Source organism: Larus michahellis, chromosome 10 (assembly GCF_964199755.1).
Source record: "Larus michahellis chromosome 10, bLarMic1.1, whole genome shotgun sequence".
NCBI lineage: Eukaryota > Metazoa > Chordata > Aves > Charadriiformes > Laridae > Larus > Larus michahellis.
The window spans coordinates 15,806,645-15,822,518 of NC_133905.1; the positions used below are offsets into that span (position 1 = coordinate 15,806,645).

Genomic DNA, 15,874 nt, shown 5'->3' on the forward strand with positions numbered 1-15,874 from the left:
TTACTCAGACACGTGCTGCAGCAACTGAAATAAGTCAATTTAAGCAAACCCGGTTGTGCTGGAGCTGCAGCCTGCGTCCCTGGCAGTTGTGGCCCCGGGCGGCTGCGCAGGCCCACAGGATGGGTGTGCAGGATGAATTCCTGGGCAGCGAGTCCAGAAAGAGAAATTCAGGGGCCCCCAAACATCCCTTATGGGGCTGGGGAACATGAGGGGAAGGGATGGCAGAAAAGGGCCACGCTCAGGTGCTGTCCCCAAACAGCATCTCGTGGTCCAGCCGGGGGTGCCTCTGCTGGCGCCCAGCGGGGCCCCACAGAGCTTCGCTTTCTGTAAAACACGGCATAACGATTTCAGCATCATCAAGTTTCCATCCTCGTTCCCATGCAGCATTAATGACAAACATAGTAGTGCAGTTATTAATAACAGCACTGACCGGTGCTCTCTGCTCGTGCGGCGTCGGGCTGGGCTGGCAGGCGGAGCTCTGCTTCCCGTCGCCCCGGCAGAGGCAAGCCGTCACCCGGGAATGTTATAGTTTCCTGTGAAAGAGGTCCTGCTCATTCATCAGGCATTGAAAAGTGTGCTCAAGCCAAGAATGTATTTATTTTTGATCTAAATATAGTTGAAGTTCTATTAAAAAAACCATGCCAGGAATGGCAGGACTCCCACCCCAAGGCCATCACGGGGGGAGGCGGCAGCCGGCGTTGGGTGTCAGTCCCTCGTTTCCACATGTGCCTTCATCCAGGGATGCTTGTCCCACCTCACTGGGCAAGGGTTTGGCACAGGGACAGTCGCCCAGCACGTGGGTGTGGGATGGGCTGATGGCCCTGCTGCCCCCCCACAACACCCGGTTGCTCCCACCAGTGTCCCTGTGCCCAGGTGACACCGGTGGCCACGGCATTTCCCCCAGCACAGGGACACGGGCAGGTTTGAGCACTGAGCAGAAAGCGGCGAGCTAAAGGCCCTGAGGTCCCTCCTGCGTCCCCCGCTGGGACGGGGATGTTGTGGGGCAGGGGGACAGCAGAGGGAGGGTGTCCCACCAGCCACCACCTGCCCCGGCGGGACCAGGGTGCTCTGTTAGGAGACCACTGCTGGCCCTCTCCACCCTGGCAGCAGCAGCAGAGAGGATGAAGTTTATCTCGTGCTTCACGAGTGACTCGATGAGAGTGAAGAGGGGTTTGTATTTGTTTCTGAACAACCACTAGCAACTGCTCAGCCCAGGAGGAATCTGGCCCGATGATTATTTGGTCTATTTAGATTGCTTCTAAAGCTTATCCAAACTGTCTGGTCCCTCTCTGTTGGTGGCTCAGAAGAAAAACACCCTCCTTTCCTTCCTCGTTACCCTGTTGGTGCTGTGTGGTCCTCTCAAACAGCAAGGTGCCCTCCACCAGCCCCAGGTCCAGCCCCCGCAGAGGACGGGACCCTGCCTGGGGCTGGCTACTGGTTGTATTTCGCTGCTAGCCAGGTATTGGCAGGCCAGGACAGCTTCCCAGGGGACTCGGCCCGGCTGCTGCCTGCTCTCCCTCTCCCGGTCCCAACCCCACATCTTGTGCCCCGCAGCATCCCAGGGCTGAGCATCCCTGTGCCTCCCTCATCCCCTTCTCCCCTGCCAGCCCGGACTGCCTGGCCCATGGGAGCCATTCCCAGCTCTTTGTGTACCTGTGCTCTTTTTCTCAACAATTTACCGTCTGTGTATGCACCAACATCCTTAAGCTGGCGGGCAGCAGTTTAGGTCTCCCCACAGGTTTATTGCCCGTGAATGGGCTGAATGGGCTCTGGGGGTGCAGGAGAGGTGATGGGCAGAGGGGGCCACAGCTCAGCTCTCGCCCAGGCTTAATCCTTCAAATACGACAAAGCCAAGCCCTGGCTGCGGAGACTGCAATGACTCTCCTGCATGTGAGCGGGTGAGCTCTGCATGGCCACGGCCCGTGGGTCCCGCAGCTCTCACCAGGGTCCCCAGTGCTGCACGGGCCACCCGGTACGATGAGGTGCAGGATCAGCTCCTTGGCTCATTTTTCAGCCTTACGCAGGTCAGGGACTGCTTTAACCCAAGTAAGGCCAGACTAAAACTGCATTAGATGCATCTGCTGAAAACAATCTGTCACTGCCAGGCAGGCAGCCTGCTTGATTTATGTGCCCCGCTGGCCTGCTCCACCACCTGCCTGTAGAAAATGCAGATATCTATATGTAAGTACACACATACACGCAGACGTACATGTATATGCATATATGTATATCGATATATACGGGAAGGAACAGTATTGCATGTGCATCCTGCAGTGCTGTCTAGGGAAACCTGCCCTTACCTCCTTGGTGCCCTGGAGCCTTGAAGCTCTGAAGTGAAGGGTTTGCCAAAAAAAAAAAAAAAAAGTGACATCCTTATGGATTTTTAAAGATTGAACAATCTTCCCTTTTAAAGATTGAAAAGCCTCCATCGGCTCTCCCTGCCAATGCAGGGGAGCATCGCTCTGTGCCGGGGCAGGTGCGGGAGAGCATCGCTCTGTGCCAGGACGGAGCTGCTGCCTGTGTCTCTCTCCCCACGGCAAAATCAGGGAAGCTCCTCACCCCCTCTCATCCTCTCTGCTTACACATTAGCAGAAATTGCACGAGTTGGTTTTTTTTTTTTCATTTTAGAAACAACATTAGAAAACACTTCCTTTACAAAGTAATTTTCAACTGACTTGTTTAAAATTCATCAGCTGCTAAATGTCTTTCCCAGTCGTTTTTTCCCTTACTCTCACCCCTCACAATCCCCGTTCAAGCTGACTTATGGGTCTTTTTACCTTTTAAAAATTCCCCAGCCCCTCAAGCTGTGCTATTCCCATGGGGATTTTGCTGGGATAACCTCCTAACTCAGCCGGCACGTCAGTGACAGAGAAGAGCTCCAGGCTGCAGTCAGCACATCCCCATCGGATGCAGCAGTCTGTTGGGGGCTGCTGGTACCACCCATGCAAAACTCCCCGTTAGGCCCCAAACTGCACAAGAACTATGAAAAAAAATCACAGGGGAGGAGAGGAGGGTTGTTTGGTTTGATTTTAAATATAAGCGTTGGTGTCTTTCTGTTTGCTTGCACATTTCTGAAATTTTTAGTGTCCGTTTGCTTCATCTCCTTAAGGGCTACACTGCAAACACAAGTGTTTGCACTTAAATTAAATTAGCCTCAAACCCACTGCGAGCCGAGTTTCTCCTGCGAGATTTTCTAAGACAAATGGTGCAAGATTGGTGATAAAAAAGAAAAAGAGGGGGACGTGGCGTAAGTGCCTCCTGCAGGCACTTGGGCAGATGCCCCTTGCCCAGGTGAGGCCCGGGAGCGGGTCTGGCCCCAGGGGCAGAGCTCGTCCCCGCCACGGGCACCGGGGTGACCCCCCCTGACCTCTTGCTCTCCCCCTCCCTGCAGCCGAGGGCTTCGCACTCAGTACATACCACAACAGCCTTTTATTCTTAGATAACAATTTTTGCATTGGTACAATGACCCCTCAGATGGTGTTACTGGGTATTTTAAAATGAAATCCTTTAAAGTTAGATTTGCTAATGGGATAGATTTTGAAATATATCATTATAGATTATGTAGTAACTTGGGAAAATTGACAAATAAAACAGGGAAAGAAAGGCAGCAGTCATAAACTGCACAGCCGGACTGAAAGTGCCTCTGCCAGTACGCATCACTTTAATGATGCAGCATTGCAACAGGAGAGGAAAACATCCACAGGGGAAATCTTTCCCCACGGGCCTGATCCTGCATCCAGCACGGGGGGGCCTGGAGCATCTGAGATGCAAGTGGGTTGGAGGGAGGAGTGTCATGGTTTTCTCCCCTTCCCCATTTTGATGCATTCTCTGTGGCAGACACAAGCGCAGCCGGGGCAGTGGGAGCACTCCCGGCGCGGCGCGGGGGGTCTGGGGGGGGGGGGTGTTTGCTGCCCTAATTGCACTTGTGTCCCCACAGTGGCGCGCAGATGAGGGTGCAGCCGCAGCACCGCCAGGGGTAGTCCAGCACATACACCTTGCTTTGGAGCCCACGGACGTAGTAGAGGTAAGACTTCCCCGAGTGCTGGTGGTGAACTTCTGTGACGGGGATTAGCTGGGGAAGGAAAAGCTCAAATGAAATACGCCGTTTGGAGGAGGGGCTGTATCTTGCTTTAGACCAACACGAGTAGAGAGGAAAAAAGCCCCAGCTTTCAGTCCCAAGCCTCGCAGGTCCCAAAGAGCTGCTGCTTTGTGAAGGGGGAAACAAAATCTGATGGAGACCCACCAGCTCATCACTAATCAGCAATTCCCCTCGCTGCAGCCAGCATGGGCTGGCCCTGGCGTACTAGACCATTTTTACTGCATTTGTAGCCATTTAAGCTAATTCCTTAAATCCTTTAAGCCCTTGTTTCCAGTCCTGGGTGTGTTAGCATGTGCCCCCGTCTCACGCGTGGTCGAGATCTGTGTGTGAACACGGTTCCCTGTTTGCCCTGGGAACACGGGAAAGCCACGGGATGCTGGATGTGCACCAGCAAACACTGGCATCGGTGGTGAACTGGGGACACCACACGTCACCTCTGTCCCTCGGGAGCAGGAGGAGACCTGGTGAGGGGCTGTGCTGTGTTACTGCCGCAGAAATTGCTGCAGATTTAACCCCTGCTGCCTTCCCTGCCTGAGGGGGGAGGAACCTGCTTTCAGAGAATCACAGAATGGTTTAGGTTGGAAGGGACCTTAAAGATCATCTAGTCCAACCCCCCCGCTCTCACCTCCTGCTGCAGTTACACGTGCGAAGTCTCCATTTTAAATAAAGCCCAATGAGGCCAGCAAAGCCTGCCGGGCTCCAGCCCCTCTACCCCAGAGGCTGCCTCTGGTCCTGGCATTTACCTCCAGCACATGGCAAACGTCGTGGGAAGCCAGAATAGCATCAGCCAAGCAAAGAGGAGGAGCTTCCCCCAGCTTTCTCCCAAAGATGCTGATTATTAAGCGGAAGAGCTTCAGCCAAGGGCAAGTGGAGGGGATGAAGGACTGACGGGTGGGGAAGGTGCGGGCAGACGTCAGCCCGGGTCGGCACAAATCCCACCTGGTGCCGGGGCTTCGGCAGGGCGGGAGGGTCTCAGCACCTTTCCCGTCCAGCCAGCGGAGGCTTTGGCGGGTGTGCAGCCATCGAGTGAACAAACTGCCTTTGATGCTGAGAAGTGGCAATTAAAGGCTGGAATCCAGTTGGAAGACAGAAGTTTGCCAAAGAGCTGGTTTTGACAGAGCACATGGAAAAATCAAGCCATCTCCCTTTAAGTTTATTTTGGTCTTTCAGTTTACTTACATTTTTAATGTGAAACCTTCTCTTTCCTGTGGGTGAAAAGACAGTATGTTCTAGCTAAACTTTTGCATTTGCAATCACATTTATAATAGCAGCAACAGAGATTACAACACTCCAGCAAGAATCCGATGGAGTGGAAGCTTAATGTTTATTCAAAATTAGCTTCTAAGATAAAAACAGGGGTAATAAATAATGTTTGCCAAGGCTTTGTAAAGGTAAAAGGAACAATAATAACCGCAGTTGCCTCCGCCTTTCAATACATGTCTGAAAAACTACTTCGCTGGTATTTCACTTCATAATTAAGACTTCTGTGATAATCAGAATTCCTTTTTCATGTGCTAAAGATCACCTCTAAATAAGAAATGAAATCTGTTACTATTTTCAACGCCTTGTCGTCCTTAACCAAGCTCACTAATCAACCCTCTTTACCCCCTGGGCTCCCCCCTTACCTGCCGGAGGATGCGGGAGGAGGTGGCAAACACCGCACTGCGCTCTGCGATGGCTCGCTGCAAGGCCAGGGAGATCTCGGGGTGGGCAAAGTCGATGATGGTGTACACCTGCGAGAAATAAACCCAGCTGTGCCAAAGGGACACCCTATTTGGCTGGCACGAACATAGTAATTTCATCCGTTACCGGCACACGCAAGGAAAACCGGGGCATATAATGGCAATATACAGAATAAATGCTAAACTCAAAGTCCCAAGGGCATGTCCATCCCACCCCAGCAGAATGTAGAAGTGTCCAAAACGGGTACCGTGCCTCTCTAGAGAGAGGTCGGTGCTGCTCGTGGAGTTCCCCAGCTGACAGCTTTGGTGAAAACTGGTGACTCTGTGCCCAACAGGATCCACTGTCACCATCTTCCAGCAGCGCTGCTAAATTTGAAAGGTTTTTTTTAAAGCCTCTCTGTTTCCCCCCAGCATGCAGACAATTTACAGAAGAAATACTGGGCTTGTGGGCAGCTGAACTAGTCATGAACGCAGCTACTCCCTGCATAGCCAGGAGTGATAGCTGTTTATGTGAGAGGCCCACCGGTTTTAATGCCCATAGAACTTCACATCTGAAGTGTTTGTTGGAGAGTGACTCAGATGCTAAAGCATCATTCAAATCCCAATGGGATTCTGCAACACCAGATGCAAAGTCTTCACTACAGATGCACGACACTGAGTAATGGCTCTCCGGGGGAGAGCTGCTCTGTGTCTGCCGTCCAGCCCTGGGACGTCATGAAAGTTTCTACAGGTTATTGCAAAACAACTAATAAATAATAAAGAGGTACAGTTAAATCCTCACCTATTTGCAACCACATTAAAAAAAAAAAAAAATCAAGCTGAGGGCTGAGCAGTAGGGAAATGGCAATGGCCGCGGGAGAGCACTGTGCTACAGCCATTTCCAGACTGGGTTGTCCCAGACTTTTGCAGGTATACGAAGACAGATTCCCTCTGGGAGCCCTACGCCACAGGAGCTGGAGAAGAGATGTCCAGCATCTCTTGTTGATTGATGAACATCTTGTTCAATGGCCCCACGTGTGCCCCCGGCAGCCCAGTGAGCCACCCGGGCCAGCAGCTGCACCTCCGCGCTGGGTCCTGGCTCCAAAGCCCCTGGAGCAGCTCCTGCCTGCGGGATGAGCTCCCGGCGGCTCTGTGGGCAGGAGGGTTTGCTGGCTGGTGGCAATGCCACGCCGGTGCCCCAGCAAGGGGCAAGAGCCGCCGTCCCCTGCTCTCGCCCGGCAAAGCCTGGAGCCGTCAGCGCAGCCACTGGGTGGGCAGTGGAAAACGTGCGAGGGGCGATATAAGAAGCCCCAGGGACGGAGGTGCTGCTGGATGTCTGCTGCTGTGGCTGGAGGCATTTCACATCCTCCTCCTTCACAGCCACACAGGGAGGGATACCCTGGCCCCCAGAGTCACACTCACCACCACATGTTCATCTTTAAGTATATTCTCTCCACTGACTTTGCTGAGCAGCTTTTCTGGGAAGTCGAGATGATGCTCAGAAACAAATTCAAAGATGTTGTTCTTCCTGCAAGAGAGAGGGGAAACAACGGAACAACCCGAGGCTGGTTGTAGGGCAGTGAGCTCCCTGGGCTCTTCCTAAACACCCGATAATGCTTGAATGCTCCCAGATTTCGAGGACAATAGTCACGCCTGCCTAACCTTTGTGCACTCCCGCATTAGTTTCTTAATAACCTTGTATATGCAACACCCATGGATGACTCTTGCGTAAATAATCCTGAAATCAGACCTTCATGGTGATCACCTTGCCTCACGGCTTTCAGAGCCTCCTGCACCTATTAAATCCTCGATGCAGAGGGGGCTTATATTGCCCTTCCGAAGTCATGGTTCCTGTTACAATGAACCATTTTGCTCTATTACTTGCGGGACACGGGCATGGTTAGCAGCTGATGGTGGCCTCCAAAGGAGCTGAAGGTCTGGCAGAGCTGTGCCTGTCTGGGGCAGCGCAGCCCCGGGGCCCCCGCGCCCCTCAGGAGTCCCACCAGCGTGATGGGCACAGCGGGGGAAATTCCAGGCTCTCAGGATGGACGGAGATGGTGTTTTGAAAAATGAATGTCTTCACACAGGGTAATTGAAGGCATTTTGTACAAAAACGGGAAAGTGCTCAGGAAGCACCCAGCAGGGCAGGTAATGGCTTTTAGCTAAACCTCACAAGCTAAGGTCTTTGGCGGCCCCATCCGTTACCCCTGGCACTGGAGCTCCCCAAAGGGAAAAGCCAGAGCATCCCACGGCCAGCAGCCCTGGCCACCACTGCAGCCCCGGCCACCACCACAGCCCTGGCCACCACTGCAGCCCCGGCCACCACCACAGCCCTGGCCACTGCCACAGCCCTGGCAAAGGGAGCTGGGCCACTGCCCCAGGCTTCCCTGGGGTCGGGGCTCCGTGTCGGGGATGTGGCTCGTCCCAGGCAGAGGATCAGCTGCTCTGTCTCTGCTGTAGACTTTTCCTGTCACCTTGGACAATCCTTTATCCCTGAGAACTCACTTTAGCTCCCACCGTGCCCCATGGACAAGACTGTCATTAAGGACTAAAGCCGCCCCTCTAAGCCCCTGTTTCTGCCTGACCAAAGGCAATAAATCCTCTCCCAGACCCCCGTTAGGGAGCCCCGATGAGCTCCCAAACCTTGCAGTAACACAAGGAATCAAAGCAACAGCTCTGCCCTTCTACCCACGCTGCTCACCAGGTTATCACCAGCTGCTTGAAATGTTGGAGCTTCTTCTCACCCTGACGGGTCGCACAGGTCTTGCTGCCCCAGCCAGAACAGGTATCGCACCTTTGGATGCAACAGGAAGGATTTTAAAGAGGATTTTAATCGCTGCCCACTTTCAGCAGACCCAAGGGTGAATTTATTCCCGACTGTTTGTGTGGCTCGGCAGTACAGGAGTCAATGACGGCACACACACCGCACATAGCTCCGTGACTCAAGGGATATAGCGTATTTGCTGGGAAAAACAAATGACTAATGCCAACCCCAAATCTATTTGTAAATGTGGAATTAGTCAAAGAATGTATTTGTACATCTAATTAGGGATAGCCACAATTTCCCCACACATCGGTAGGAAGGAGAGAGTCACTTTGAAGACACTGCTGCCTGTGCCTCTCACAGATGCAGGAGGCATATGCTTATGCACCCAGCGTTTTGATTGCATCAGTGCAACACAGATTAGCAGCCGTTAACAACTGATTCATTAAGGCTCTTCAAGCCATCATTAGCCCCAGTGGATTCATGCTTTAAAATGACTGCCATGATTATGCACGATACCATCTCTGTTATTTTAAACTTAATGGAGCCGCATAAACAAAAGAGTTTTAGAACAGTGCCTTCTCTTCTTTTTTTTTTTTTTTTTTTTTTTTTTTGTCACTTAAAGATTATTTTTAAGCCTGTTAAGTTTCATGTTTGGAAAAACCGGAGGGTGGTAATAATTCTGCACGGCCACAGCAGCCCGAAACCTGCCAAACCCTGGCCCTGCGCTGCGGGAACCAGCCCTGGGAGCGGCTCTGGAGCGTGCTGCTGCCATCCCGGGCTCCTTCCAGCCCTGCCGGGCTCTGAGCCATGCGGAGCCCACCGAGAGCCGGGGCGGGACGTGGAGCGGGGACCTGCAGAGACACAAAGCCGCTTTCCTGCCCCAGCTCCTGAAGGACTGAGAAATTCTGCTTTCCTTGGAAAACCCAAAGCGTTCTCCGGTTTCCCAGAGATGCTGGGAAGTGCAGCAGTCTTGCAACAGAAAGGTAAAAAATATGGAAGGAAAGAGAGCCAAAAAATTATTATTTTCCAAAAGCTTAAGGGCTTCTCTCATGAGTTTGGGATATCAGCCTGGTTTCTGGATGCTGAGGGTGGGCCACACAGAATGAATAATAGATGTTAAAATGAAAGCTCACTTAAAAATCAGAGGAGGGAAAGGCTACTTCTGATCAGTTTTTCCTGGAGAATAAAGGCACTGCTGTACTGCTTTATCTGCTAGGCCATCTTCACGGTAGAAAACAAAAACCAGCCCAGAGGCTTTAAGGCATGCCCCAGCTCTGCACTGTGCCCCGTGCCAGCAGCCAGCAAGTGGAGGCGTTTTGGCTCAAACATACTGGATTAAGGGCTTTTTTTCCCGGCTTTCCAGTATTTTCCTCCTACTGGCAGATCCTCAGCTGACAACCTCCACCAGGCCAGCCGGACTGGGATGACTGGTTTCCACCGAGCACACCAGTGGGGGAGCAAGCGTGGCGCGGGGAAAGCGGCAGGGTCCCAGAGCCGCAGCAGCGGAGCCCACGGTACCTTCTGCGACCCGCGCCCGAGCAACGCTGGCAGCGCTCCTGCCGCTTCGGCCTCCGCCGGGATCCCTTGCACCTCACACGCCTCGTCTACAAACACACCGAAGGATTAAAAGAGGTGGTGACTGCCAGAAAAAAAAGCATCAGGTTTATAAAACAAAAGCTTGAATGCATGTTATCGGAATAATTGCTAATTTAGGCTTGCAGAGAAAGGCATACGGCAAGTGCATACCTGGCAAACGAAAAGAATGTACAAACCAGCTCATAAATTGTGACTGGATTAACTAGGTGTTCCAGTCAAACTCACCAGAGATGCAAACGATCTAAGCCGAGGTGTCTTTTTTCTTACACATGTGTTTTTCCACTGTTATTTATTAACGTTGTTAGGAGTAGACTTTTATTTAAGTATTTGTGTGTAATCAGATTAACTTTAATTAAGGGGCAATTATCGTGCAGTAACAATAAATCTTTTGGCTGCCTTTGGGAATACCTGTGCAGAAGAACAACTAAAGAGAGGAGGCCGGATTCGTAGCTGCGCTCGCACCCCTGGGTTAAGCCTCCTCTGCCATTCGGAAGCCCCAGCACGGAAGTGAGCGTATCTGACCACAGCACGCAGTTTGCGGTATGGCATGCCTAACGCCTGGCCTCGTTTCACCACTGCAAGTTCTCCTTTTCCTCTTACCATCGCAACGCATCGTCTATCTATTGAGGACGGGGTAAGACGTCTTTGCTCCCCGGGCAGGGTTTCGCCAACCCCATTCAGCATCTCTGCGGGATCCGGGAGCATCAGCTGGGAACTGGGCTGAACACAAGCGGGTTTGGGATACAGGGCGGCAAAGGGGGAATAAAGCAGAGCTTCCCTCAGGCTTCCAACCCTCATAATAAGTACAGCAAGGACAGCAGGGACCGTAATTTTGCAAACGAAGCCCTAACTTCGAGGAATAGGAAATGCAGGCTGCCTGGGGGAAGGTTCCCCGGCTCCTTACCCGACCTGCCCCGTGGCACACCCCGCACTTGGACCGGCCGTGGCATCTGTGACAGTCCTGAAACCGGAAGATTATTCATGCACAGAGCTGCCCGGGGATTTCGGGTATCTCATATTATGCATACGCACTCCTCCTGCATCAAAATTCAGTGATAAAATTCTGGTCCTAAAGGGACAGAATCCAACACCACAAAATTGTGCTGTTCAACCAGTAAAGGAATCATAAATAATAATTATTTAACAAAAGCAAATGTCTACGTAGTGCTGGCAAAAGAAAGTAATATTTTTTCTTTATTCATCATTTCACTTAAAAAGTGAAATAAATTGACCAGCTATAGAGCTTGTCAAAAGCTAAATGGGACTTGTCATGCAAACAAATGTTCTGCTAATGTTGAAAAAAAAAATTAACAAAAGAGGAAAGATTATCCAGTGGTTTTTCTTGAAATGGCTGCAGCAAGATTTGTCCTCAAACTTCTAGAGGAAGAAAACACTGGGAAGAAGGGATTTTTGACTATTTTTTCTGGTGTTTAATGAGGAAAAACCCAAGAAAATGAAAACTGTAGTGAGGTGCCCATCCCTGTCCCCAGGGACTGTGGGTCCTGGTGGGGGCACACTGCTGGGGGCTGCTCCCCGAGGAGCCGTTGTCCGGGGCGGGGGCTCTGGCAGAGGCCGGCAACGAGGGAGGACTCACCCTGACCAGCGCCGAGCGGGGCACCCGGCAGCACCGCGTCTGGCCCTGGAAGAGCCAGGGGGCCCCGACCTCCACGTCCCAGGTGTCCGGGGGGGGCATCCCCAGGGGGTCCGGATGCTCCAGGCTCTGCAGGAGGGGACAGTGTCTTACCCACCCTGCTGGAGGTGGTGCCTGGATGCTGGCTGGCGCCCGGTGCTGCTGGGGACCGGCCGCCCTCGCTCCCATCCCCGCGCAGGCGTCGCAGCAGGGACCAACCCCACATGGTCCGTGCCACCCTGAGGTGCTGAGCATCCTCCTGCTGCCATGGCACGCTCCTGTCTCTCCCAGCCGGCCCCCCGGGCCAGTGGGGGCAACTTGGGACCAGCCGCCACCCAAAAACCAGGCTCACGTCATCGCCAGGAACCACATGAGCCCTGGATGACGAGTGCTGCCACAGACCCCAGCTCCAACCCGTGGGGCACGTCCCATCAGAGCCATCCCAGTGGGATTCGGGGTGGTCACTTACTGGTGAAGGGCTCAAACACCCACTCACTTAACCTCAGCTGTCTCCAGCCGGCACCAGAAGAGAAAAATCACACGCTCACCACAAAGGCGACTCGCACACAGCAGGCATTTAAATTTGAACCGTGACTTGCTAATAACAGGTCTCGGGAGCATTCCCAGACTCTTCTGTCTCTGAGTACAACCTGCGTAAGAAAAACTGGTTGGCACTTTCATAGAAAAAAAAAAAAACCTGCATTTTGCCATTATCTGGGGAATCCTGTGGCTTATATTTTAGGGAAGGCCCAGGTGATGTTTGTGAGTAACCTGAATAATCTCAGAGGTGGGACAAACACTGGAGTAAAGGCGTATCTGCCCCGAAGTGCCTGCCAAAGGGCACCCCCAGCACCCTGCTCCTCAACGCTCTTGCATCACCCCCTCCAAGAAGCCCCAGGAAAGGGGTTGTCTTTGTAAGAAAGAAAAACATACAGCAACTGTCCAAGCCCGAGACGGGTCCATCTCACTGTGACACCTGACTGTCCCTTACATATTTTTTCCTCTCTCCGATTTAACACCTTTGGAAAGCATATTAAAATACCACGGAGGCAACGGTAACAGGAGGTAACGTCAGCATTTGCTCTGTGGGAATATGACTCCTTCCCTCAGAGCCCATGACGGCTCCAGCCTCGGTGGCCGAGTGCAACAGCGAGAGCTTTGTTATGGCCCCAAATGATATTAAGAACCCTCCCTGTCAGTACGGGGACAGCTGAGACAAAGAACCCCCCCTTCAATAAAGAGCCAGCGTGGATCTCAGCACCCCCGCAGCCATTGGGGTCTGGCAGGGATGGAGGGGCAGGAGCAAAATCAAGCAGGAGCAGACTCCTGCCATCCTATACTGCTTTGGATCAAATGTTGCTTTTTGACCTGTGCTGCTTTTTTCTTTTTCTCCACATGCACAGGGAAAAGGTGCTTGTTTGGGTTTGGGGTTGGGTTTTCTTTTTTAAATTCAAGATGAAAATCAGGCAAGAAAGACAGACAATAAGCAATACATAAAAGACAGAATGACCTGATCTCTGAGAGAAGGAGCAGCATAAGACCTGCATGAAGCTTACATTCCAAAGAAAACCTGAAGAGTCTGGGCCCTGCCATGGAGGAGACGCTCTGGTCCCAGGTGGACAGGGAAATTCTGCAGCCTTGCTCCGGGGGACGCTGGGCTGTGGGGAAGGCAGCCCCGCACCCCGAAATTCATTTTTTACCCCTGCCCCAAAGGCTGTCCCCCACGCAACCAGCGCTGGTGCTTCTCCACACTGCTGGATCTGAAAAACACCTTTCACCTTCTCCCCAGCTTCGCTGCCCAGTGCGGCGGGACAGCACTGCAGTGTGCCCAGTGCAGGGATGGCAGCTGCTGCCACTGACGTGAGGGCTGGCAAGGATGGCAGCAGGCAGCAGAAGGACGATGCCAGCGTTGTCAGCGCCACGGGGGTCCGCATCTGCCCCCCAGACAAGCCCCGGGCACACCGCAGGTTGCCGCTACCCGTAGTAGGGACAGCCTTTTTGCCATCTGCGGGGGCCCTGGGACTCCGCACAGCGTGGGGGGCTGGTGCAAGGGCTCGCTGCCCACCCTGGGAATAAAACACAACTCCCCAGAGCTGCTCACCTGTGCTGCAGGAAGGGGGGCCTCTGCTCCGCTCCCTGGGCTCGCCCACCCCATCCAAAGCGGGTGGCAGGGGCTTTGCTCCTACAGGAAAGGGCAACCAAGGAATTCAAGCCTGATTTAAACCCAAGGCAGGTTTATGCTCACAACGGCAGGAAGATTCAGCTGTAGCAGCTCAAGCCACTGCCCGGTCAGCAGTTTGCTTCCTACCAAACACCCCCGACACCAGCCACGGCTGCCAGCCCAGCTCATCCCAGTGGCGTTCCAGCAAAACCCTGGGCAGGCTCCTCGGTGAGTCGGGCAGCGGTGCCCGTGCCCACAGCACTGACCTCGCTGCTCTGCTCAGGGCACTGCAGCGGTCCCAGCTCCCCACTCAGCCCAGGTCTTGATGACTTTCCAACTAGAGAGAAGCCCGGCCAGATGTCAAAGCCAACTGCTTTCCAAACCATATCTGTCTGGAAGAGAAGCTGGCCAGGAAAAGCCACTCAGGAGGTAAAAAGGAGTCTGCGATCTTGACGGGCACAAGCCCATTGCAGTATAAGAGGGAGGGTTTTGTGGGACTGTCCCCTTGCCCGGCACCTCCCTGGGTTCGGCAGCTGCTGTTGCTTCCTTACCATCAGAAGAGTGAAGCTACAGGGCTGCAAACTGTCCGAAAGACGGAAGGTTGGTGCCACACACATACCTCTACCCTGGACAATCCGCCTGACATCATCCAGCCATGCTGGGGGCGCAGAAGGCGTCAGGGAACGTCCCCGCTCCGGGCCCAGGCCCAGGCCCAGGTCACCTATAGCCCGGGGAAACTCAGGGAGTGAGGGAGCCCCGGGGCTGGAGGGTGCGTGTGGAGCCCAGACAGAAGCCACAAGCCAAGACGGGGCCGGAGGATTTGCTGCCCGTTCCCAGTGCCTTGCTCTGCCGGCTGGGTGCCCGCGCTGCGGTGGAACAACACTGACACCCTGCGTAGGGCACAGAGCCCTGCAGGTCCTCAGCGCCCGCCGGCACCGGGGGAGCCGGGCCCGGGCGTTACAAGCCCTGCAGGTGGCTCCGGGGACTCGGGCAGCCGCAGCCCCGGACCCCGGCGGGGGACAGATGTGCCAGGAACCTTCCGAACACCCAGAGCCCTCCTCTGGAAAGCCGGCGAGAAGTTGTAGCCGAAGAGCTCAGGCTTGCACGCATTTCCATCTTTAATGGGCCATGAACAGAGGGGTGAAGGTCGGCACCTCTTGGCTGCCTTTGAAACATCCATCCTCACTCCGACCAGTCGTTGAGCGACTGCCTGTTTCCAAAAGTTTCCATCTTATTTTAATTCCGTTCAGGGGACATCAGTTGTTTGTTTCCTTAAGTACCTCTTTAAAAATAACCACTGGTCCTCCTGATGCCCAAGACAGAAGCAATTCTTTTTATTAAGCCTTTTATCCAGTGACCTTTCATAACACAGCAGCTGATTACGAAAATTCAGCCTGTGCAAGAAAAGAGCACACAGGGGAGCCTGGCAACAACAGGCAGTCTGACCGGCACGGGGACAGGCTGAGGGTGGTCATCCATCAACTTGATTTACTAGACTTTTCTTCTGAGAGCATGCTCCTTTCTTCCGGGAAGCTAAATTAATCTCTCCGTTATTTCTTCCTATGAAAATAAGAAACTACACGCTTTGTTTGAGATGTCACATCCCTCATGGAGGAGAAGACAAGGCTGTCCTTGAGCTGGAGGAGCGCAGGTTTCCAAGTAACCCTGAGCGATATATGGAGAACTTCCTTGTGAAAAATAAATCAGTTAGATGCCTTCAGTGTGATTATCTCGGTCACGTCGAGATCAAACAGAAACATCTTCCTCAAGTGGTGGGTAAAGTATCTCAGACAGTTTGGGATTCACTGGCCAATTAGTTCACAGACAAAGTGAGTCTGCTGGGGCTTCACCGTCTGCTGGGACTCCAGCTTCCCCCTCTGTGCCACACCGGAGACGTGCCGTTCCTTCCCAAAATATTGCAGGAGCACGAATTCCCACATTCTTATTTTGACTATTATAT

The 15,874-nt window shown here is 53.1% G+C and overlaps 1 protein-coding gene across 1 annotated transcript; it reads right to left on the reverse strand.

Annotated features, from left to right (window-relative positions):
* Positions 1 to 238: 238 nt before the first annotated feature.
* Positions 239 to 11,820, reverse strand: SSUH2 (ssu-2 homolog). The gene is made up of 11 exons (XM_074603099.1): positions 11,641 to 11,820; positions 11,033 to 11,084; positions 10,532 to 10,843; positions 10,046 to 10,131; positions 8,462 to 8,554; positions 7,183 to 7,288; positions 5,725 to 5,832; positions 3,936 to 4,087; positions 1,680 to 1,833; positions 431 to 533; positions 239 to 324 (listed from the first exon to the last, which is right to left on the reverse strand). Exons 1-11 carry the CDS (start codon positions 11,814 to 11,816, stop codon positions 239 to 241), a joined length of 1,428 nt encoding a protein of 475 aa, XP_074459200.1. The 5' UTR covers positions 11,817 to 11,820.
* Positions 11,821 to 15,874: the final 4,054 nt, after the last annotated feature.

What these genes read in the sequence shown, in the direction of transcription:
- SSUH2 (XM_074603099.1), bottom strand. Translation starts at nt 11,816, where the DNA reads ATGCCCCCCCCGGACACCTGGGACGTGGAGGTCGGGGCCCCCTGGCTC. An exon ending in TGTTGGTGCATACACAGACG is followed by an intron (nt 534 to 1,679) that starts GTAAATTGTTGA and finishes CCTCTTTCACAG; the next exon opens with GAAACTATAACATTCCCGGG. An exon ending in CGCACGAGCAGAGAGCACCG is followed by an intron (nt 325 to 430) that starts GTCAGTGCTGTT and finishes CGTGTTTTACAG; the next exon opens with AAAGCGAAGCTCTGTGGGGC.